The 26,356-nt window shown below is 35.0% G+C and overlaps 1 protein-coding gene across 1 annotated transcript in view; it reads right to left on the bottom strand.

The window, feature by feature from the left end:
- Window positions 1-26,356, bottom strand: part of FBXL17 (F-box and leucine rich repeat protein 17) — a 487,356-nt gene that overhangs the window by 158,518 nt on the left and 302,482 nt on the right. Inside the window, exon 7 of the mRNA XM_008704919.2 lies at window positions 2,246-2,322. Coding sequence (XP_008703141.2) covers window positions 2,246-2,322 — 77 coding nt within the window. The remainder of the gene's footprint in view (window positions 1-2,245; window positions 2,323-26,356) is intronic.

The raw sequence follows: 26,356 nt of genomic DNA, 5'->3' as shown, positions 1-26,356 counted from the left end.
GGAAAGACAGAAGAGAGATGAGGTGAGGCAGAGAGCTTAAAGCTGAAGTGAGGTACCAGAAAAACTGTGATAGATTTCTCATCACCATGGCAAGGAAGTCCCCTAAATGTCCATTTCTTGCCCTTTCAAATGGACTGGATCAGTTCTTCTCAACTTAGTTGATTTAACATCATTTAGGCAGGTTTTACTAAACCTTTGCATGGGTCCCACCTCATAGAAAATCTGATTTAATTAGTCTTGAATAAGATTCAGGCATCAGTATGCTTTAGAAACTCCTCAGGTGACCCTAATGTGCAGAGATGCACCAACCTAAGTAAAAAAAGGTAAACCATATTGTCAAGGTTTTAACATCATTTTCGCCTCACTAGGAGAAAAAAATCCTAAAATTTCTAAACTCCAGAACATGATATTATCAAGAAACAATAGCAATAAACAATAACAATACACAATAGCAACAACAACAAAAACCTCTTTCCAAAAGGAAAGGAAAGAGGGTAGAAGAATTTTGTATAAAATCTTTTCTGTCCCCCTCCTGTAGGAAAGCAACATTTACCAATGCTAATCACTAGACTTGGTGCCGGGTATGTAAATATGACATCAGAAATGAATTCCCCATTTTACAAATGAGGAAACTGAGCGTCAGAGATGTGAAGGAACTTCCCTAAGGCCAAAGAACAGATAAAGACAAAGACTGAACTTGGTCCCAGATCTGTCTCAAGTTCAAAACTTTTTCTCTTCTCCACATCTCCTGGAACATTTCTTTGTACTTGCTAACTTAACAGGTGCCGGGACGAAGCGTAATTCTGGCAACATTTTCCACTGTAGGACCTTGAAGAGTTCATTCTAAGGAACTTAATCTGTAGCTCTTCTGGCAATTAGCAATCTGACACTGGCACTGAAGAGGTAAAGGGGAGAAATATATAAAATAAGAGTGGAGGGGCAGGTAGTAAACTAACGGTAAAGGAGCTTGAATGCTAAGGAAAAAGTTTGGAATGAATGAATGTATTAGCTAATTAGCAAATCTACCTGTATTGAGTATATGCCCTGGGTTGGACAGAGAGAACTCTCTAAGAGCTAGAAAACAGGAAGATAGTATATGTTTTAGAATTACTGTATCTAAGTAGCAATCTAATATGCCAAACCAGAAAACAAACTACGAGAAAAAAAGAACATATCAAAACACTCATTTTACATGGTATAAGTAGGAAAAAAACCCCAACCTAGAAACATTATGAATAAATCCACATAAGACTCATTTACTATTCTAAAAAACAAACTCTGAAAAGAAATTAGCATTATTTTAAGTCAAATATTTTTTATGTTATTTTTTATTATAGCTGTAGTAGAATTTTTCTAAAGGCTGAATTTAGTTGCTGATAAAATATAACTCTCCCACCCAGGACAGATGGTCAGCATGACAACCTAGGATTGGAGTCATTTATTAGCATATGTCAGAGTTAACAATAAAAAAACTTAATGAACTATTAGTTTCCCTCAAGGTAGAAAGCAAAGTCTCAAATTTAAACAAACAAATTAAAAAATCAGAAAAGAGAAAAGAAAACCAATTCAGTCTCCTATAAAGCTGAATATCTGGTTAAAACTCTAGATTAAATACACAAATTAATAAGAAAAAACACATAAAGCTGAATAAAAAAGGAAAGGCTAGGTTATTTTTCTTTTATTACTCCAACAGGATAATTTCGTACTTTTCATCTGTTTTATAAAACAACTTGCTTTTCTCCACTTTAAAGAGATATTGAAAATTAAGATAATTTAAAATCTTGCATACAAATGTATACCCTTCACTTCCTACATATCTAAACGTGGAAGTTTTCAATGCTTTAAAAAATGTAAAGCATTAAATAGTGTGCCATTTGGAATGTCAGCAGGGAATGTATTTGACATGACATTAAATTAAGCAAATTAACTCAAGTAATAATTTTTTTAGTTATATTTATTGTATCAAATATTTAGTTGTCCCATTATTTATTTTCATTTTATAGCTTTTTTAACCATACATTTTAACCCTATGTGAGTGTGTGTGACTGCATGTGGTGACAAACTTATACACATAAGTCTGGGTCCTAGTCTCATGATTTCCTAATTTCTTTTGTTATGACCAGAGTTAGCACAAATAAAGATAGTCTCTATGAGACAGTAGCTCATGATTTCTTTTAAAAAGTTTTCAAAGATTTTGTAACTTTTTAATTCTAGAAAAGGATTACGACAATGACTCTTTACATACCATAATCTGTGATTTTACAGGACACCAAATACAGCTCTTTCAGGTTTTGTCCTTCCTTTGCAATGACCTCCACACACCTAAAACACACACAAAAAAGTGGTGAATTACACTAATGCATTTCAAGTTAAATTAGCAAGAGTTTGGCCATGACTGTAACAGGAAGAGGTCAGCATTTGATGAATGCCACAGCTCTCTTCTTTCAGCAAACTTCTTTCAAGGTGTTTCAGGAAAAAATGTTATATTCCCTGCTTTAAACTCAAGTGCTCTAATACCTAAATGACTTTAATTAAGTATATTTATGACTAGTGTATATTTTAAAACCCAAGTGATGAAAAAAGGTATTTCTAAAGAGTAATGTCACTTTTAGTAATAGACCAGTAAATATAGGCCATATAATGAACAAGTCATTTACATAGAAAAATAATATAAAAACAATAGTAATCAAACTAGAATATAGATGGATGGTCATTATAGGCGGACAGGAATATTATTCATGGTTCAGTTGTTAATGATGGAGTTTGATAATGCTAAAATAGACATTTTTGTGTATTTTATTCAATATAAACCAGAAATATTTAAAAATCTAACACTGATTATAGATGAAAGAAAAAAACTGCACATCTAAGAACTTAATTATCTTTGACTTTAAAATTTTTAATTCTTATTTTAAATGAACTGTTGCATAGATATGTAACATAGATATAGATATGTAAGATTTAAAGTCTTTTCTGGTTTCATTTAAGTTAAAAGGTTTCTGAATGGTGCACTCAGATTTAATAGCCATAGCAGAACATGTAGTACAGAATTGAATGAACTTTAAAAATAATGATTAACAACGCCATCCATTTTGTGGCTCAGACTCCTATAATATCAGAAAAACCTGTACAGTCATACTGACACGTAGGAATATGCATCCTTCAATGTAGTCGCTGTTTTAATCTTTATAAATAACAGTTAAGTAAAAGGGTAAAAGCAAAAAGAGTCATTAACCTTTTCTAGGAAGTAAGGATCAAGTAATTTGATACCTGTGTGTATAATCCATCAAAAAATTACTGAATATCCATCTCTGTCTCGCAGATATTTTATTTGCTGTCTGGCTTATTTGTAGGAATCTTCATAAAATGTCACAAAATTTTATACAATTTTACTTCACATAATTCATTACCGAAGGTTAAATTAGTTATAAAGAAGACATATTTTTCCTTTAAAATATTTTTATAGAATATTGTTTTAATGGAATGATAGACATTGCAAAGTTCTTTGGAATAATTGAATAAACATTTTTTTGGGCTATTTTTTTAAAAAAGGATTTATGACCAAAAACGGAGTAGTTCTTCCATGGCTACAACAGAAAACTTAAATCACCAATACAATGCAATTACCATTGATACAGCTTATTATGAAGGAAAATTTTAAACCTAATTCCATGTCATTTGGCTTTAACGTAATATTTGAATAAACTCATAAAAAAAGGAAGGACAAAAGCAGATAAGATATTACAGGCAACAACTATGTTTTATTTACAACTTTAAAAATGAATTTTCACATGCTAAGGATAAAAATAAAGATCCTAGACGATTACAAAATCCTAAATTAAAAAAAAAAAAAGTCTGACTACTTTCTGTCATATCAAAGATACATATTTCAGTCCTCCTCTATCACCTACCAAAAGGTAGGACTTGTACGACTTGTACGACTACCACAAAATGAAATAAATTAGTACAGAAATAATGTTTATGTCATTTATTTTGTTCTCATGCTCTTTCGAAATAGTCCAAAATGCCTGATTTTACATCTGATTGTGAAGAAACTCTAAACAAATGCAATATCCTATCTGCATTCCTGCTGCTTGATTCTATGTAAGATACACTACAAGCACGTAAGAACATTAAAGACACACAGAGCCCACTACAAAGAGCAAATAACACAAATTGATTTCACTGCATAAGCCAGATCAAATGCTATTTCGTAGCCAACAAGAACCAGTATTCATATAAAATAAGATAATCAATCACTGGATGAAAACTCTCTAAAAAGTGATGAAAGGCCACGAGCGTCAGGTTTCCCCCATGTGTCAGAGGGAAGTTTTTATGAATAGATATTGTAAGCAAATTTAGCTTATTCAAGAGGCAATAGCCAAGAAATAACACATGATTAAGAAATAAGCAGTAAATATCTTTTAGACAGAAAAAGAGAAAGGAAATGTAAGAGAAAAACACTTTGCTTTTAAAAAGGATCACCTAGGATTTTTGCTGTTTTTAAAAGTTTAGTTGCATAAGGTTTTCCAAATAGTTTTAATTACCCTATAATCACAGCCAGTGTGCCAGAAGTCACGCACAACATGGAAGAACTCCTCGAATAAAAATTCCTGGAGAAAAACACATTCTTCAGAAGATTTGTAACAAAACTTAATTTCTTTAATGTAAATATCACATCATTCCCAGAGGTGATATTTGAGGAGAGAAACCCCAAGTTCTGTCTGGACTGAAACTCTCAACACAATAATATTACACAAACTTGAGTGGTTCAAATAAATAGCTAAAATAGCTATTGTTTTGAGAGGTGAAAGGGGAAATGGTTTATATCGTCCTGTTACTGCAAATTGATGGAAATGGAACCCCACATCAATTGGCTAGTGCCTGAAACCTGGTGGTTAGTCCAGGTCTTCTCTCCCAGGCAGCCTGCAGTGACAGCACGTCTTGACAAGAGGCTTGCATGGTGACTATATTTTCCTCCTGAAACTTTTAGAGTCCATTATGGTACGTATTTACAGGAAGTACATGAACATAACTCTGGTCTGTGGACTGCATTTAACTCTAAATAATCCTTCTCTGTTTTAAAAGAGTCTTGGCTCTAGTCATGACCTTTAGTGTGTTAACATCAGAGCATTTCCCAGTTCACTGTATAGTAGGTATGCAGGCAACAAACAAGGTGGTAAAGCTTAGTAATTATTGACACTTTTTGACTATAGATACTTATGTAAGCTGTTTAAAGGATATTTTTTAAATGGTATCAATAAAATAGAGAAATGTTTGTAAAGTGATATAATCTTTAAGAAGGAGAATAAAAGGGGTGCCTGGGTGGCTCAGTCAGTTAAGTGTCTGACTCTTGATCTTGGCTCAAGTCTTGATCTCACAGGTGTGAGTTTGAGGCCCATATCAGGCTCCACATTGGGTATGGAGCCTACTTTAAAAAATAATAAAAAAGAAGAAAGAAAGAAAAGGAGGACAGTGAGGGAATCAGAGACCACATTTAAACCTTTGTTTCTCTATCCCCTCTCCTATTCACAGATAATGCATAGGAGAATATCCATTATTCTCAATGATATTTTATAGGTTTGTCCCTAGGGACAAGCCATGAGTCCCTAAACTCAGAATCTAGAATTCAAATTTTTCCCATTCTTCACCTCACCCCCTGTTCCCACTATCCCTAAGGACAAACTTCAGAATATTATATGACTGACATCTTCTATAGGTCAGTACATTCAAAGATTTCTCATTTCATGCATGATAACATAAAGATTCTAAAACTTGGGTAAAAAATTATATCCTTAGGGAAAGTGACAATCTATAAGATTATTAAGGAGAAATTAATAATGGGAAAATGGCATAGTGGAAAACTGCAGAAAATCAAATATTCTTAGACTAGCCCATGAACATCAAACACAAGCCTACTAAATTTTCCCAAATTCTGAGAAATAAAGTGAGATGTACCTTAACAAGAAGGAATAAAAAAATCTGGAGAAATCTACTCTATTCTCACCTTCATGAAACCATAGAACCACCTTTCCTTTGAAACCCCATATTCTCATTCTCAATAACATGAGGGCCTATATGAAGAGTTTCTCCAAATCAAATGTCCTAGATTCAATATATTTTAGTTTATTCTGAATTGCCTACCCTCAAATTATTTTCTTCTTTTATTCTTTGGCAGGGTTCAGAAGAAAAAAAACTTTGTTGTTGCTGGGAGAAAGAGAGCATGGGGCGAGGGGAGGGTGCTACAGAGGGAGAGAATTTTATCTATCTATCTATCTATCTATCTATCTATCTATCTATCTATCTTTTAGAGAGGGATGGGGGAGAGGCACAGGGAGAGGGAGAGAGAAAATCTTAAGCAGGCTCCATGCTCAGCACAGAGCTTGAGGCAGGCTCCATCTCACAACCCTGAGATCACGGCCTGGGCCGAAATCAATAATCAGACACTTAACCGACTAAGCCACTCAGGTGCCCCTGAAGAAAATTTTTAAAACTGCAACCATTGTAAATTCGTAACAGTTGTTGAGTGTGTGTGTGTGTGTGTGTGTGTGTGTGCGCGCGCACATGCGCGGAGGTATACATACATATATACATATAAACTCTTCTAGAACTCCAAAAAGCATAAGAACATCTGCTCCAAAGTATCCAAAGCATCCAGAATTATTATTTATAATAACGCAATGTTAATGTTCACTTGCTTTTAATAATATTCTAAAATGCACCTGAAATATCTGATGAAATCTGAAAAGCAACAAAAAGGTTACTTTTGTCAGCTATATAGGAATTTTTTCTGAGAAGGCATTTATTTAGTTTCAGTGGAGGGAAAATCTGTCTCCTTAGCAATAGATTCCTAATCACCTGATTTATGTGAAGGGTAAAGGTTAATGAATTAAGCTGTGTAAGCTTCAAAACTATCAAAGGAATTCAAAAGAGCCTTGAATTATGGAAAACAATGGCCCATTCTACATACATACCAAATTTTTATGTTTTTTGTCTCCTACTCAAAAGCTGGAACATGGCATTAGTGACAATTGAAAAGAACTAATGAGGAAATATGACTACATTGCTTGCAAGAGGAGTGTCCTGGGAGACCTTGTTACTGTTTGTGATGTGCTTCAAACCCAAAAGAAGCTAATTGGAGCTGCCAGACACTGGTTTGCAAATCTCACTTTAAAGGACAGGCTCAATCACCTTAGAGGTGTGGAAAGAAATGTGCCCATTAGAGATGCATTAGTATGGGCTTGGTGAATTTCTAAATAAACTTTAGGATGTTCTTTCCTAAGTCACTTTTATATTTGAATAATAGATACATCTTCAAGCAGAGGAAAAAATGCAACAAGACAAAAACAACCCCACAGATTTAAAATAAAAAGTATGGAAAGGGCTGTAAAGTAACTGGCAAATCAGTACAACCGGGAGATGGATATCTTTAAGATTGAATAAACATGTAGATAAAACCTTAAAACTCCTGAAATGCAAACACACTGTAAAAGTGATCTACTGGGGGGTTTAAGGAATAGAACTTCATTTTCATCATTTCTCGAAACTAAACAAAACAACAAGCCACCCTATGCTATATAGCTTATAAACGGGTAAAAGCATAAGAAGCTGCAACTCACAGACACATACAAATGAAAAAGGAATAAAAAGGATTTACAAGATCTAAAGAGAGCAACAAGGGAGCAAACTTAGTACAATTCTGTGCTACGAAGGCTCATCCTGACTTCAGGTCATTTAAATGATAGCAGAGGTCACCAAAACACAATTTGGCATCATATAGAAAGAATAATGATATTTGATTGATTTTTCTAAATCCTCAAATTGAGTTTTACTGAAGAATAATCCGATCCCAGTGTAGCAAGTGAATTGGCATGATTTACAGGTATATCCTGCTTTCAGAAAATGCCCTACATAAAAGATTTTATTTATACAAAAAAAGACATATTTACAGGTAAACATGTACAAGATGAATCAGTTCAATAATCTATTAATAACAGTACATTCCCCCTTATTACATATGACTATAATCTCATCTATAAGCATTCTATTTATAGTTACTTTTTCTAGTAATATGACACCTTAACCTCACAAAAATAATATGTAGTAGTTATTGCTACACAACTACACATAATGACAAATGAAAAGACACAGGCATCAAAATGATATGTTCAATGCCCTTTGTATTTTATGGTACATTTTCTTGTAAATGTTCTTCTACTCTATCCCATTAACAACACAGTACCAAACATATACACAAGTCAATTTTTCACATAAACTTCCAAAAATATTCTCATAGAAGAGATGTTCACTGCAAGAGAGATTTTTTTTTTAAAGGTTGACTTGCAATGAAAATGCTAAAGCATTTGCTCAAAGCACGTTCTTAATATACCACAGGGGCAAAGACTAGCAGTGACATGCAAAATGTCACCAGCTCCACCAGTTAACAACAGTTATCTTGGGACACTCATTAAGTTCTCAGTTACCAAATGTTATTCTCTGGAAAGCCAATATCTGATTAGTGAATCTAAGATTAATTTAGGCATTTGCTACTTAAAACAGTGGAGAACTGATGCCCATTTTGTCACACAGAGGTAGTGAAAGGTTACAAAATGAGAATAGTAGTTATTTTTTTAGTGAGACTTTAGTAAGTGGCCTCTAAATGGAAATGTTATTGAAACTTAAGTTCCATGGGTTTGCACCTTTGCCAACAGAGGTGTTACATCTTTGAGGGAGGGAGAGCAGATATTGCCATTGTTGATTCATTCTGGACCACTCTTTCCCTAAGTGTCTCTAACATCAGGTGGGTTTCCCAACTGGTGAGTAAGTAGGAGTTAGCAGTGAAAAAAGGAGTTATACAGCAACAATAATATTTTCTAATATATTTAGGAAAGACCATTACAAACTAGCTCTTACAGAAATATTTTGTTTCTTTGTTTATATAGTAAAACATGTTCTAATTTATTTCTTACAGTACTTTAAAAATGTATTTCAGATAGAATGAAGCCTGCACTATTTAAAAAATGCACTTCTTCTTTAAGCTACTAAGAAACAAGATGGTTAAAGGCTCTTCCAAAGTGGGTGGGGGAGGGAGATTAACAAACTTGTGATAAACTTGGCTTTGGCTTTAATATTTCAGATATATTTATCCCAAAGTCTTGCTTTTAATTTTAGCCATTGTTCCATCCTTTTACCACTACTACATTAAGTCATTATATAACAACTTGAGCTCACTTCTTCTAAGCATTCCTCAAAACACGCAAGAGACAGAAAAAAGATTCTATGGTTTTATTTATTTATTTAATTCAACCATGTTTTATTGAGTGCAAACTACGTGTTAGAAATATTAAAAGATATAATCAGAAAGCCACATTATTATAAAATGATGGATGTAACACTTACAACCTTGATAGATCAGCTACAGTTTATTTTTGTTATTGTTGATAATCATATTTCCACCTAGGAGCAGAAAAATCATATCACTGAAAATAGTTAACTTATTTCAGGACTAAAGGAAATGCTAGAAGAGAAAGGGGGAGGGAAATGTAAAGGCAAGACTTCCTAATTCAGCAGTTTACTTGTTCTTCAGTGGGGAAAAAAAAATGTCATTACTTTGAAATAGGAAAAGTTAAGAATCCTCCTCCCTCCTTTCAGCTTTTTGGGGTGCCATCAATTTATGACCAATAACTCTGGGGGAACCCAAGCACTGCACAATGTTGATACAGTTAAGACTGGTGCTATCTTTATGGTTTTCTGGCATATTTTAGATAGAGAACAGAAGAGAAGGTTTTATTATCTTACATATTACAAAAATTTGTTGTGTGGAAGCAAAAGCTCAGGCCCTTAAAAAACTCAAGAATATAAAAACATATAAAACTATGGTCCAGTTTAGTGAATTATAATTCATCAGAGGCCACTCCTTTTCTGAAAAAAAGTGAGGCAATATTCTGGAAAGCTCTAAACCAAGCCCTACCACCACCACCAATAATAAATAACAACCTTAATTGTAGAGCTAGAAATATTTCAAAGAGATTGTTAGGCTTCCAGATAACTAAAGTGAAATTAAGGTGGACTATTAAACATATAATTGATAATAATCTCCCTGCCCATCTCTACCCCATTTACCCTAACTGCTATGAGTATTGATAAGAAAGTCTCAATTCATGAGGCATAATATACTTTATATTTACCTTTGATTTAAAATGGTTAAGACTTAAGACTAAATTATTTTAGTGGAATATAAAAGCACTCAGAAGATGCGATTTCAGGCATCATTCAGGAAAGAGTTAAGTACTTCCTTACCAGAAGACGCCACAAGTCGGCTTTGTAGTGACTAATTGCCTCTTTAACCTCTGTACTCTGGGAGCTGGCCTGTGCTTCAATACTAGTTTTGTGATAGAGCCAAAGACTGATGTTCAACATAGACCTGCCATGACCTGCGTAGCCAAGGAGTTAACTCAGACAAGATGCTGACAAAAGGTTTCCTTCTCACTTGGGAAGGCACACAATCTCTTTTTGGATAAGCCAAATTCTCAGAAGACTATAAAACACAGTAGGTAAAGACAATTTATAAAAGTCAAAAGAATGGTTTCACTTTGGCTAACAATGATTCTAAACATACAAGTGTATCATTCAAAATTTTGTTTGAGGAATGGTTTGAGTGAAAGGAAAAGAAATAGATTACTTATTTTAAAATGCAATGAAGAGGGCACCTAATTTGATATCTTTGAAAGCTTATAATTAGATAGCACTACTAAGATACAAAGAAAGGAAGTCAACATTCTCCATTCCAAATGTTTTCAATATGCTTCAAGCATTCATACTCAGGAAGCCTGGACTTTGTCATTAATCTTTAAACTTAGAAAATTTCTGCCCTGATCAAAAGCCAGTAGAAGAATTTTTACAGGTGATTTTCAGTAATGATTACATAAACGAATTCTGCAATTGGGAGAAAAGTATAGTGAAGCCTTCTTGTCAGTTTCTAAAACAGAAGGAATGAGGAAGGAGTTCTGGATTAGGGAGCTGGAAAAGGGCAAGCAGTGGTAAAAACGTAACCCACATAGTTCATTCACAAAGAATAAAAAAGAAAGATCATATGGGCTTGATGAAGGCAGGGACATTATATAAATTTGACTTTACTAATGCTCAGCTAGATTGAACTCTGAACCCTCTGAGGCCTAAGTATCATCACTGCTGAATTCATAAAACCTACTTCTGAAGCTCTAAACTACCACTGCTTTATTCTTATTTTCTCCCATATCATTACATAATTAATGTTCATGTCAGAGGTGAAACAATCTTTGCCCCAACATTTACAGAAAAAGAGGATGCAGGTTGTGTTTAGTTGTTTGGGTACACTGGATTTATACAGAGAGATAACTTTTTACTTAAAAAGAAATAAGAATTACACTTTTTTTTCAAAAAAAAAAGAAAAAAAAAACAGTCCACACTTTTCTAGATGGCAATAAGGGGCATCAACCAAGAATTCGCTTATGAAAAGTATGCAGTTTACATTTTGTAAATCTCAGCAGAAGGATGATGGCTGGTTTCAGTTCATTTTTATCTATCTGAAGTCTATAGAAACAAAGTCCTGCAAATTTTCTTCTTAAGTGACACTTACATAAATACAATAGAATGAACTTTAGAAATTCCAGGGAAAGGCTATTGAACCTTACTTAGTTTTTCTGGCTACCAGGCCGATTCAATTATTTCTAATATAAAGTCCATTTGCCTCTAAAATATACATCTAGAGGATTCTCTCTTAAGTCTATCCATCATTGAAAAGACTTGTTCATCAACCATTTAATTTATATTCAAAAGAGTATGTGGTAGATATGTGTGCATGTATGTGTGCATATATGTATATACCTTTATGAATATAATTCCTAACAAATACATTTTCCCTTACCAATACTGTCATTAAATCAACAAAAATATGATTGTTATAAATGCACTTAACGAAATAATTTTAGCAGCCTAGCCCCTGAAATATCATAATCACTAAAATCCAGATTGCTTCGTTTGGACTAGTTATCAGTCTATTCCCTATGAAGGGAAAAACCACATCTTTTTTTTCCTGGGGAGAGCTGTGGAAAGCTGATGAAACCAGCGTGTAAGACTGATAGAAACCATGGAGGGAAGCATTTACCCAATTTCCCCTTGCAGAAAGTTGCAAAAGCATGGAGAAGGAAGAAGGTCATTTCACCATTTGTTTCAGACAGTGGGTACCTTGCAGGCAACATCATGTCTGACAGCCCGCAAGAACAAGCAACACTCCCATACCTGGTACTCAGCTTTATGTTATTTTAAACGATAAATCAAAATGAACGCCACATCTCTGGCATATTTCTCAATGCTCTGCTGTTGATTATAGTTACAGTTCTGTCTACATAAGCACCAAACCATATAGCAAAATGGAGTAACAATATTAAGATTCCTGCTCTACACACACACACACACAAACCACTTTGCTCAAGTACCCAATAAAGGATTACATTCTGCTATCCTGAAGAAAAAACAAGATTGAGAGTTGAGAAGAGAGTTTATTGTTTTTAAAAGTCATTAGTGGAATAAAGAGGCAAGAGCAATGCCAGGCGTTTGAAAGGGATGTCAGGTAAATGTGCTTGGAATCAATTGCTCAGTTTTGTGCTTCCATGGGTCCTGAGAGTATCATGAGTTCTACCTTGCAAATGACAGAATCTTATAAAAAATAAAATAAAATTAGACCACAAATTCCTTTTTGTTATCTTTTACTGAAAGGTAAATACCTAGTCATCAGACACACAATACACTTAGGCCATTTGGCAAACTTGGGGATTTGGGGGAAAATAATGGCAATTTAAGGTCACATCATACTAAGGTGAAAGAAAATATAAAGGGCAATAGTATAAGCAAGTCAGCAAATGTGATATAAACTCAGGGATACACTAGTTGAATTAGTGGCTTGACTTAAGGTTGAGGAAAGAATATTGTAAAGAGGAAAAAGAAGAAAACAATAAACACAATGCATAACAAAACAAATATATAGCATACTATATCACATATAACATATATGCAATAATTCTTGTTACATAACACACACGTGCAATAATTCTTCCTATATAACATATATGTAATAGTGAATATATAACAACATATTCACATATTTCATCATTAGTAAGGGACCTGAATATATTTTATCTGTTTACTTATATCTGGCCTTATTCCACTAGAAATGGATACAAAACTATAAAAGAAATATTTAAGGCAAGAAAGGTAAGAAATATGGACAGTAAAATAGTGAGTCAGGGGTATACTTACCCTAAAGGGATTCATATGATTCAGTCCTGAAAAGCCTCTACAGTGGGTTAAGATTTTGGAAAAGCTTTCAAGGAACCAAAGTAAAGAGGAAAGTATGATTATTTCTTAGAGTCATAATATCAATGACTTAAAAAAATCAGATGTTCAAAGAAGCTACAAAGAAGACTAGATATGCTGAACTCTACCTCTGAAACTAATACACTATATGTTAATTAATTGAATTTAAATTTAAAAAAAGACTAGATATGCTTGAAGCGGTTCTGGGGAAAGGCTAACAGAAAAGTATCAAACTATTCTGCATCGTTTAGAAAATTTCCTTTCATTTCTTAACACCACTATGGACTTAATCCACGAGAAACTGGCCATTCAAAAAATTTAAAAATTAAAACTATATTGCACATGATTAATAACATAGTGTAATAATAAAATAGACTTAGCTACATCAGAATTTTGCTAAATTTTAATGTTTCATGCACAAAATCAATCAGTTACTGATAATGGAAATATGTCTCAGATGCTCAGACTGTCAAAGTTGTGTTTGTATACACAGTCCTGGTGTTAGAAATGTAATTCAACTTTTCTAAATCTTTTCTTTAAAATGGAAATTACAATATCTACCTCCAAGGATTTTATAAAGGGTACATTTCATAATGTTTGCAAAGGCTCTGTTAGCTATTCAACAAACATTTACTAACCCTTACTATGCCCCTAACTATACGGATACAAAGATGGATAAGCCAAGTCACTTCCCAAGGGGAATTCACAATCTTGTCAACTTTAACATCCTCCACACAAATAAGACAGTGTTATTTAGAACAGAATATAATTTCCTAACGCACGTCTCTCAGAAAACTAGCATGTTGGGGCTTTAATAGTTGGCATATGCAAGAAAAAAATGTATGGTTCAATAAGTTCATGTTAAGTCATTTTATCTCTTTAGTTAAAGGAAAGTAAAGCACATAGGACAGCACCAGAGACACAGTAAGCCATTAGATGTTAATTAATATTATGTAGGCCCTAGCACAGAACTTGCCACATAAAAAAATGCCTGTAGCAGGCTGAAAGAACGGCCCCCAAAGATAACTCCTAATCCATGGAACCTATAAATGTTACCTTACATGGAAAACGGGTCTTTGCAGATGTGATTACATTAAGGGTTTGGGATGGGGAGATTATCCTGGCTTATCTGAGTAGGTTCTTAAAACAGTACCTAGTGTACCTATAAGGGAGAGGCAGATGGAGATTTGACACAGGAGAGGAAAAGGCAAAATTACTGGAGGCAGAGACAGGAGTGATTTGGCCGCAAGTCAAGGAATGCTGGTAGCTACCAGAAGCTGAAAAGAGAAATAACAGATTCTTCCCTAGAGCCCTCAGAGGGAGGTGAAACCCTGATTTTGACCCAGTGAAACTGATTTTGGATGTTTGGCCTCCACATTGTGAGAGAATAAATATTTGCAGGGTTTTTGTTTTGTTTGTGAATAGAAATGTGTAACTGTGCCTGGTTCGAGATTTGTTTCCTTTTGTGAATTTAAAAAGGAAAGGAGACAAATTTCTCTTTTACAAAAAGTAGAATGACTTGCCTTTCCGTTGTACGTGGCTCCAGAAGAATTTATTTGGGGTTACTGCTCTGTAATCGCTCAGGGTTACCGGATGAAGACTTTAAAGACAGAACAAAAATCTGACTTGGCCCCTCAACCAGAACAGGTCAGAAAGCTGAGGGAGCAGCGCAGGCTACCCTGTAGTCCCCGTGGTAATACCCCGTGACCCTAAAGCTGGTGTCGCCGTCTGCCGGCGACGGCCTGCTGCTTGGCCGTGGTTGCCTTCGTTCGGGCTGTCACGGGTGGCTTCGGAGAGCGCCTCGCCTGGAGGCGCCGCCTCATTCGGGCGGCCGAGGGCTTGCCGAGCCCCAGTGTCCAGGGTCCAGACTTAGGGCAAGGAAGGAAGCGTCGCTACGGGAGGCTGTGACCCCGGAAGCGCGACTGTGTGAGGAGCGAGCTCTCCACCGCAACTGCGCAGGTGCTGCCGGCCAAAGGCCGGGCGGGCCGACGCCATTGGCGGACCGGCTTCCGGGGCGGGGAAAGGCTCTCGGTTAGGCTAGGATCCGATTGTACCAGCGCCTTTATCTGTTGTTCCTCACTGCCGGTGGTGCTCCGGCACCCTGTTTCGCCTGTTTCTTTTTCTCTACACGATTCCATCAAGCTTCCCAGCAACTGTTTCACTTCCTCCTCATGACTGTCTGGAGAATCCAATTTTCTAGTAGATTCTCTTTGGGTGTTCGAAAATTCCTCTCTTCCCAAATATGCGCTTCAGAGGATATACTTTCCACGGGTGGTTCTCTGTTCTTCAGAGACCTACAGCCCCTCCCACTCTCCACGACAGGGGTTTTCCCGGCTTGTCTCTGGGACGTTTTATCTCGGCTGTCGCTGGAAGACTGTCCTCACAGTTCCTCGGGTCAGATTCGGTGTCGGACGAAGCCATCTTCATGGGTGCCACATTGGCCCTGAGCTTCCAGGGGGTGGTCGGGCATCTAGGTGAGAAGAGCCTGCGCCCACTCCCCACATCGGCCTTCTCTTTCGGGAGTGTTTTACAGCCATAGTTTTGGTTTCTTTTTAGAAATCCGCTATGACTGGGTGCTATTTTGGCAAGACTTCTACTGAATTTCAAGTTTCTGATATCTTCCATTTTTGCATTTTCTAAGGAAATATCACTGAAATCACCAAAAATATTTCACGTGGGATGGCTCGTTCTTCTTGTTGAAGACATTCCGCATAACGGGCAATCTTTTCGCTGGAAGGTTGTGGTGAAGGGGAAGTAGAGAGCTCTGGAATGTCAACACCTATCTTTGTTCACACTTGCAGCCGAGGCCAGGAGATGACTCAGCCCAGGCCATTCTGTGGGTGAGAGGGAAAGCCTGACTGAAGCCTTCTGGCATCGCCGTTTTTAAGCTACAAAGTTTGTGGTAATTTGTTATAGTACCAACAGGAAATGAATACAGTGCCCAATAAATATTATTAAACTAATCATTGGATTATACGCGTGGCAACCAAGGAGTATGATTTGTAAAGGTAATAAGCTAAATGCAATTAAGACGATGTTACTGGATAAGACAAAATTTTAATTTGTAAAAAGGACAAAAAAGGAAAAACTTAATGTAACCATATCTTTAGACTGAATTAGAATAAATTCCAAAAAGGGATGTCTTTTTTAGAACACTCATTTTTCCCCCAACATTTTATTATGGAAATTTTCAAACATACCGAAAAGTTTGAAAGAATTGTTTAGGGAAAACCCATTATCCACCACCTAAATTCTATAATTACCATTTTCTACATCTGCTTTGTCTCAGATGTATCCATCCATTTCTCTATCCAACCAGGTATCTATCCATCAATTTATCTTATTTTTTGGTGCATCTCAAAGTAACTGCAGACATTAGTACATTTCATTCCTAACCCCTTCAGCATATATATCATTGACTAGAGTTCAATGTTTGTAATGGTTTTTTTTTTTAAGTAAGATTTACCTATTGTGAAATGCATAAATCTTAAACGCAATCAGTTTTGACAAATGCACATATCGGTCTACTTTGAACTGCTATCAAGATCAAGATTATTCCTAGCGCACCACCAGTTTCCCTCATGCCCCCTTCCAGTCAATGCTCATACCCACCCACAAACATTCATAAAAATGGAATCAAACAATATGTACTCTTGTATAAGGCTTTTTTTAACACAGCATAAAGGTTTGAGATCTATGTTATTTCATATTTCAGTAGTTTATCCTGATTGTAACTTTCAATTGACAAGAAGTATCCCATTATATGACTATACCATAGTTTCTTTATCCATTCTTCTCTGAAGGGCATGTAAATTATTTGCAGTTTAAAGGCAACCATGAATGATACTGCTAGGAACATTCCTGTACAATCTTTTCGTGGACATATGCTTTCATTTCTCATAGGTGAAAACCTAGGATTGGGGGCACCTGTGTGGCTCAGTCGTTAACCATCTGCCTTTGGCTCAGGGTGTGATCCCGGCGTTCTGGGATCGAGCCCCGCATCAGGCTCCTCTGCTGGGAGCCTGCCTCTTCCTCTCCCACTCCTCCTGCTTGTGTTCCCTCTCTCGCTGGCTGTCTCTCTCTCTCTGTCAAATAAATAAATAAAATCTTTAAAAAAAAAACCCAACAACCTAGGATTGGAATTGCTTGGTCTTGGAGTATTAGCAGTATGTATTTAGTAGATGATTAGTTTTAGAAGAAACTGCCAAATCTCCTTCCAAAGTTTTATATTCCCACAAACACTTTTGAAGGTTGTAGTGTTTCCCATCCTCACCAATGTTGATGTTATCAGACATCTAGTCATTCTGGTGAGTATGTAATGAAGACTAGTTCAACGTTAAAAAATCCAAAGGTCCTATCATGATAATAATTCTACTTTTTACATTTTTTTTAAGTTTATTTATTTTTTTAGCAATCTCTACACCCAACCTGAGGCTCGAACTCACAACTCTGAGATCAAGAGAAGGATGCCCTTCTGACTGGGTCAACCAGGCGTCCCACTCTTGTCTTTTAAGAAAATATTTACACAATGACAAAAGATAACTGGAAACTAATCAATATTTTTAAATTTATCCTTATATTTCCATAGTTTTTTAAATGCACACAACATTAAAAGTATCTCTCTCTCTGGGGCGCCTGGGTGGCTCAGTCGTTAAGCGTCTGCCTTCGGCTCAGGGCGTGATCCCAGCGTTATGGGATCGAGCCCCACATCAGGCTTCTCCGCTGGGAGCCTGCTTCTTCCTCTCCCACTCCCCGTGCTTGTGTTCCCTCTCTTGCTGACTGTCTCTTTCTCTCTCTGTCAAATAAATGAATAAAATCTTAAAAAAAAAAAAAAAGATATGTTTACATTAAAAAAAATAAAAGTATCTCTCTCTCTATATATATATATACATAATATAATTTCCTTATTATACAGACAAAGCTTGGTATAGACTCTTTGCAATAGCTATTTGGCCCAGATGCAACAGACCATCTGCTAGGTCTTTGGGATATCTTCATGACTAATTCTAATTCTTTAATCATCTTTATCGTGAGCAACCTAACTATCCAACAATAACCAGGTAACTTTAGGAAAGGGGTCTTAGTCATTTCACACAGCCCTCAACATTATCTTATATGTTGCCTTCCACATTATCTCTAGTAAGTTGAACTAGAAGCTGGAAACCAATTTAAAATCAGCTCCAAACTATGACCTCCTATATAAGCATCAAGCTCATCAAGCTTTCATTTAAGGTTTCTAACCCAAATGAATATTTGGTGGAAGACGTTACATACTGTTGTGACTTAACAAGGTAGACTGCTTATTCTATCACCAAGAACACTGTAAAAAACATATAGCCAGAACTGGATTAGGACTCTGGCATTAGTCAGCAAATAGTAAAAGCTGGATACCATGGATCTCTCAGCAGAATTTTCTTCAATCACTGAGGATAAAAATAATGGAATTTTCTTTCTTTTACTGTTTCTAATTATTTAAGTGAATTGCCCAATTTTAAGAAACTTGCCATCTACTGATTTTCATAGCTACATAAAACACGTATAAAATAAAAATCTTCACTGAAACATGCTGGAAACCATGGACATTTTCAAATGAACATAAAGATGGTTAGTACTGCTGAAGAGACAAATTAGAGTTTCTCTAATCATAAGTGAACACAGAACAAAAAAAGATCAAAGAGAATTTAACCTGACAGTTTATCTTTTTTCACTCCATTGTAAATTTTATTTACATTTCACATACAATGATTCACCTATGACCTAGCTGATTTGTGTGAAGAAACCAAACACCAGGTATTTAAAGAACTCTTTGTAAACATGGCTTCCAAATAGGATCAAGGAAAGAAATGTTCTCAAATCTTTTAAAGAAAAGGTTCAAGATATTCAAAAGCTCATGGTAAGCCATGCTATGATGTGCCAAGCACATATTTGAGTATTTCTGCTACATCTGAAAGACCTTTCTCATATATAATAAAAAGATAACTTGAAGATATTAGTAAATGCATATTACTATAAACCCTACATGATCAAAGTCTGGTATTTGGTGAGAGAAAAAGATACCTTTATTTCACTAGTATGTAAAAATACAGTAAGAATTCTATGAGTATGTATTATTTTTCATAATATCAATATTTAAAAATGGAAACCACGGAGAAATTGCAAAGTTATTAACTGTGTGAAAGCTTTTAAAAGTCATTTTACACATCTACATTATTCAATTATCTCATATAACTTTCAAAACATTCAACCTAATTCTTTCTAAAGTAGTCTTTAAGCACTGATTAGAATCAATGTCTACAAATCCCTGCAAGAGAGAATGAATGCATGTCTAGTGCAAAAATTAATACAGAGCACAAATCTGTAAGTTTGGGAATCTCTCTTAATAGCTAGTACAACAGATATCAAATATTAATTATAAAGAGGCATTCAGAATTTTTTGGGGGGAGGAAGAAGTCTTAATGGCCAGAGGGCTGTATATTCATATAAACAGAATATGACCATATTTTGTTATTCAGCCTAGCTTCCAACACCCATGCCCAGTCACCCTGAGTCCGCTCTTCAGCCAAACACCTAACTCCTCTATTCTTGGAATCTTAAATTTTATTGCCTTATTTAGGCCAGATTAAGGTGTATAGTGGCCATGAAGTCCTGGGGGGAAAATATGGTTCTTCTTCCATCCCTAATTACATATCAATTTAAAAATCCATTAAACTGTACAATTCATGAAAGGAAGACCAAAGTTGTTTGGGTTTGTTTTTTGTTTGTTTTTCAGATTATTTATGTTGTCCTTCTGGTGCTAAAACACTAAACATGCACTTGGTCTGCTTAACAGTAATCCAGTAGAATCCCTGACCTTGTAGCAATTGACTGGTACTTCACTGGGAACACTATCCCCCATTTTATGGATCAAAATGATTTTGCCACTATTTTTTGTTCACATTTTTGTCCCCCATCTATTTTTTTCAATGTAGATTGAAACCCCAGGTACTCACTTCTGGACCAAATATTCTATATAACTGTATATAACTGACTTGGTCCACTGAACACATTTATTGCCTAGGTGGTTCTTCAAAACACTATGCCTTTTGTGTATTTAGACTTACCAGAGCCACAAATAGACAGCCCAGCCACATTTTGCATGGCTGAGTCTATGTTTTAAACATATATTTGAATATAAATGCCTTTAGATCAGGCATATGATCTTAGTTGTAACAGTCCCCACCATTCCCTAATGATACATTTGATCCACTTTACTCATGGATATTTGTTGTCTGGTTTTTATGGACATTTAGGTTTGCAACCTCTGAAAATACAATGTACATTCATCCACATGGGTTTAAAACTCTTAAATCAGTGCTGGTCTCTTCTCAGAGGGGTCTGTTGCTCCTGACCCCTAGTTCTCCCTCCCCTCTGTTGTGATCACTGTATGAAGTAGATGTCATCATCCTGACCTGACTTCTAGTTCCGACCTCATGCAGGGCCCATGTTTTACTTATCTTTGATGTGATGCTCAAGGCAAGTTTGTTGAATGAATGAGTGAAGGATTGGTGCTTATAAGATGCTGGTAAGTCATGCCCTTGTATATACTTAGAATTCTGAATAAAAAGAACAAATGCATCACTTTTATTAAGAATATGTCAACAAAGAAGGGCATTATTTTTAGGCATAAGAACTAGATTATTTGTAGTTACAAAGAGAAATATCTATGTAAAATCTGGATAATAAAAAGGATGAAGAGTACATAATAACAAAATATAAAGGGATTTAAAAGGAGAAAAACTACATGAAGATCCATAAAGTTAAAAGTATAATAATAAGATAAGAATGTGTAATGGAAACGTAAAGTGGGTTCTGCTGGTAAGCCAAAATGTTTGAGAAGACACTATAATATTCATTCTTAAGTAAGCAAAAGAAGCAACAAAAACTGTAATAAATTTTTTTAAAATGCTACGGCTATCGAAAATTATAAATTGCTATTAATTTCAAAGAGCTCACCTTATACTTCTTGATATTGGAAAATATTTACCTAAGGGAAGTAAATTCATTTTCCATGAAAAGTTCCACTTTAGGACAAAGAAATATCACAATTTGTAAATGTGAGAGTAAATATCAGAGTAAGAAAATAAATATGGGTTTTACAAGGTATTATTTTCAAAGAAGGTAGATGAGGTAAACAACATAGTTTAAAAGTGCCTTTTTTATTTAAAATACATACCCTTTAACATTTATTTGCTTACAGAATTAAGACAGTATGTTTACTAGAAGGGTCTGGAACACACTTCTTTTTAGCGTAATTTAGAAATGTCAGTGCTTTCAAGAGACAGAATGACAGGCTGCCATGGAGCACAAATTCAGCAGGCTGAGTGCCAGGGACCAGACCAAATCCAGACTTGGGGACGTGAGCAAGTGACTAAGCCTCCCTGTGCCTTACTTTCCTTAACTGTACCCAGGTAATGAGAACATTTACTTCAAAGACGTCTGGTAAAGATTAAAGAAATAATATACGTAAAATGTTTAGAATAGTGCCTTGCACATATTAAATGATACATGCCTTAGCTATTGTTACTTTATTTAAAATTTCCATTATCTCTAGATACAGGAGTGCCTCCTGATTTAATGACACATCCAGCACCACCTATCCAGTATATTGCTAAAAACCAGGAACCCAATTTAATCAAGCTTCTAATTTATGTATCAATTCATAGGCAATATGAGGGGTGGGCAAGTAGCAACATATTTTACGGCACCATAAGAAAACAATCAGCTAAATCTAGAATGCAAGAAATTTTGCAGGACAAACGATTCATGATTTTCAACAAATATATGACATGCAAAGGTAGGGGAGTAAGGGGTATTATTCACCAAAAGAAACCTAAGAGATGTATCAACCCAATGCAATATGTGACCTAGTTTGGATCCTGATTCAAATAAATAAGCCAAAAAAAAAAAAAAAAGATTTTAAGAAATTACTGTTATGTTTGTTAGCTGTAATAATAGTACTATATGTGTACATTAAAATTTTTTCATCTGTTAGAGATAATTGAAGAATTTAGAAATAGGAATTTGTCCAGGTTTTAATTTAAAATACTCCAGGAAAAAAAAAAGTTGGAGGGAAATCAATTGATGAGTAAGAATGGCAAAATGTTGGTAACTGTTTAGTTTGGGTGATGGGGACACAAAAGTTCATTTTTTGATTCTATATTTATGTATGCTTCAAACTTTCCATGATGAACTCTAAGTTTTAAAAAATTTATTTATTTATTTTTAAAATTTATTATATGGTGGATTTAACATGTGTTTGCCCTCAAATCTCATTATGCCAAGCATATCTGTTTTTCTAATTGTGCAATTTAAGTAAATGTTATAAAAAATTAAATGTGAAAGTGAAAAAGATAATTATTTTTATAAAACTATGTTGAATGCTTTGCATATATTTGATAAAGGCAACTCACTAAAAAAATGCTTTTTTTTGAGTTAGGTGTGAGATGATCTTAAAATTTTAGGGAAAAGTCTGTAAAATTTAGAAGGATTTTACTTATACTCCTTCGAAGTATCTTAGTGCTCATTCCACTTTAATGTACTGAAAGCTGGAAATCACTGATGATGCAGTTGGGGTTTACAGAGAGATAATATGAAACGCACATTGACGTGCTCTTATACAAATAAAAGGTCTTGGTCCTTCAGCAGAAGACTGGTGAATAAATGGGCATTTACAGAATTTTAAATCATGCAAATTATTTAAATATTTTATTTTACAATTCCCACCCTCCCCTTTAAATAAACTCCTTAAATAAAAAAGTACTAATCCCCATCAGGGCAGAAAAGAAGGGCTTCTACTAAGTTACAAGTTTGTTCTGTTTTTCTTTAATAAACGTTTTGGACCCCTTTTTAAGTTAATGAAATCCAAAGATTACTTCTGTCTTAAATCCTGTTCAAAATATTATTTCAACTGTTTAAATTAATTGATTGATTCAGAATATAAGATTAAAGTGGTATAAATTGAGAAAACGATATGATGTTTTACAGTTTTAGAATGAAGATCATATTACCACAACTACAGCCTCAACAAATCCAGAAGCTGGAGGTCTTTCTAAATTGCAAAAAGCTGTGTTTTGCATTTGACCAAAGACAAAATACACAGTAAAATGTATTGATATCAACTAAACTCAGAAAATGACAAGTTATTTATTTGTATTCTGCCTACTTGGCAAAAGAATTGGCAATAGCTTAAAATGAAAGTAAATGTTCATTTTAGCTAGTCATAAGACAATGAGATGATGGCTTTGAACTCCGCTCTAAAAGGAAAAAAATGCTTAAATTAAGCTTCCTTTCCAAAGCCAAGTTATGTAAAACATTTGAAGTCACTCTAATAAAGTACCAGAATTTAAATATCTTTTCCTGTTAAAAATTATCAGTCTTCATTTGTACAGTTGAATATCAGCACCAGCATAATTCCAAGTTTTATTCGTACACTTTGGGAACAATAATATAATCACAGAAAGCTACCCAAAATCTTAGTCTGTATGTTCTAATAAACTGAAATAGAAAAAATTGATCTCAGTAAAATATATTTTGTTATAGATTTGATTTAATTATAGCCCCTATCTCAGAGCTGTTGGAAAACATGACAATGCAGCAAATCAGCATAAAATGAATACACAATTAGTGCCTAAAGCCCCATGCCAGAACTCCTCATCATCATAAATTTCAAAATGACATTGTTTGGTGGTTTATTTAAAAACAGTAAAAATGGTGAAACACATGACTTTATATCTTGGGAAACAAAATAGAAAACTTTATAGTTTCTCTAAGCTGAACTTCCAAAATTATAAGAAGTTACACATTTAGGTATCATAAAATCTTGAATTATGAGTAAGCGTTTAGAAACCCGACTCTGCCTTTTAAAACTGCAGTGGGTATTGTGACTGGAGCACCCTCAAACACAGCTGCCGCTAAGAGTTTCTGATCATTTGGAGCTTCTACGCTCACCCTAAAAGCAGTTTATTTATAAAAAGACAACATGGACTTAGTTGTCAAGTTTCATATCTGGCTGTGGGAAGGATATGGGGAAACAGATACACATGTAGCAGGGGCATAAATGATCAAAACCATTCTGGAATGTAGTCCGGTATTACTCATTCCTTCATTTTATGTACTTACGGACCAACATACCTGGCCTCGGGATATACTGGATCCTAGTGATACGGGATGAACAAAACTCAGAAGACTTTCAGTGACTATGTACTGTGACCCAGAGATGCTATCACCGCAAACACAAATAGAATAGGTTAAATAAATTATGGTATCCAGAGGCAGGCATGTAATAGGATGATACAGCTTTTCCTTGACACGTCAAGATTTCAAGAAATAGTGTTGAAATAAAGTCACAGAGCAGCATGAATAACATGATCCGTTCTATACAATAGTTTTTTAATATTTCTTACATAACCTTAAATTGGTTTAGATTCAATATCTTTCTTTCAAAACATTGTCATTTGCCAAATGATTTGTGGGAATAAGCAGATAATTTCGGAGGTTTTGTGGGCATGAGCACTTTACCATGAAAGTTGACCACCAGACATTAAATATGTAAGAATATGAAGGCAAAGTGCAGATTTGGTCATGTAGGAGTGATTTGGTTCAGATATTTTGGGCAATAAAGCCACTATTAAAATTGTAATGATGTATTAATAAATATGAAGCATTATAGCACAGGACTTGGAATCAGAGGTCTAGGTTCACATCTGGTTTTGTCTTGTGATATATGACTATGGACCAGGTTATTTAACCTCTCTGGCCTTAATAATAAAATGGAGATAATGACTTATAAAATGGTATAATACATGTATAGTGATTCATATTCATAAGTGCTCAATTATTATTTCAATTGGTAGCTATTATGAAAACTTCTAAATCAGAAAATATGTATTTGTAAAATATCTTAGGGTTTTTTTCCTTTAGTATTTTATTATTAAATTTAAAGTACTAAAATTATCAACATGAGAATTTTCCTCTTTCTAACAAGGGAGGCTCATGTTTAATCAAATTTCACGATTGGGTATTAAGTAGAAAAGATCTCTCATGCCATGGTTTTGATACAGTGCTGTGCCCAGAAATTTCAGCTTATAGAAATTTATGGACTCACATGCTCTCCAATAAACTCCTATAAAAACATCTGTGAAGCCCTCTTTGTCATCACTGATGGCATGAAAATAGACACCGAGCCTATGATCTCTACCAATTTAAGCATATCTTAGATAGAACACAATGTTATCAATTATTTACATGTTTTGAAATCTTTTCTCAACAGTACAATTTTAGGACTTTTTCTGTCTGCACACTTAACTCCTACAGGAAATTACAAAATGCCCATCTAACTATTGGCACCTGGAAAGTGAATTCTGAATAGAAGGCTGCAACAGGGGTGCCTGGGTGGCACAGCGGTTAAGCGTCTGCCTTCGGCTCAGGGCGTGATCCCGGCGTTCCGGGATTGAGCCCCACATCAGGCTCTTTCGCTATGAGCCTGTTTCTTCCTCTCCCACTCCCCCTGCTTGTGTTCCCTCTCTCGCTGGCTGTCTCTATCTCTGTCAAATAAATAAATAAAATATTAAAAAAAAAAAAAAAGAAGGCTGCAACAGACAGAACAAGCAGCTAGGGCTTTAGAGACATATCCCAGAGTAATCTAGATCTCTCTCTCTTAAATATCCAGTAAGGAAATGGGGATTTATCAAAAAAGACAGGTAAGATATCTACCACCCAAAAGCATTTTGCAAATGTCTTCAAAACCCTCAGTCCTATTCAAAGAGGTCAGATACACAAATGAAAAAATTAGGCAAAAAAAAAACTTACGCAAAAAAAAAAAAAAAAAACTTAGTCAAAATAAATTTTAAAATTTGTTTTTTTAAGAAAAGCTTAAGCTTTTATACTAAACTATTAAAATTTCACATCAGGAATTAATTTCAAAACAAAATGCTTTAAGATAACTCGTACAAAATTTCAATGCCAA

Source organism: Ursus maritimus, unplaced genomic scaffold (assembly GCF_017311325.1).
Source record: "Ursus maritimus isolate PB19 unplaced genomic scaffold, ASM1731132v1 scaffold_5, whole genome shotgun sequence".
NCBI lineage: Eukaryota > Metazoa > Chordata > Mammalia > Carnivora > Ursidae > Ursus > Ursus maritimus.
Note: the sequence above shows the minus strand (reverse complement) of the source record. Positions and strands in the feature narration are given on the sequence as shown.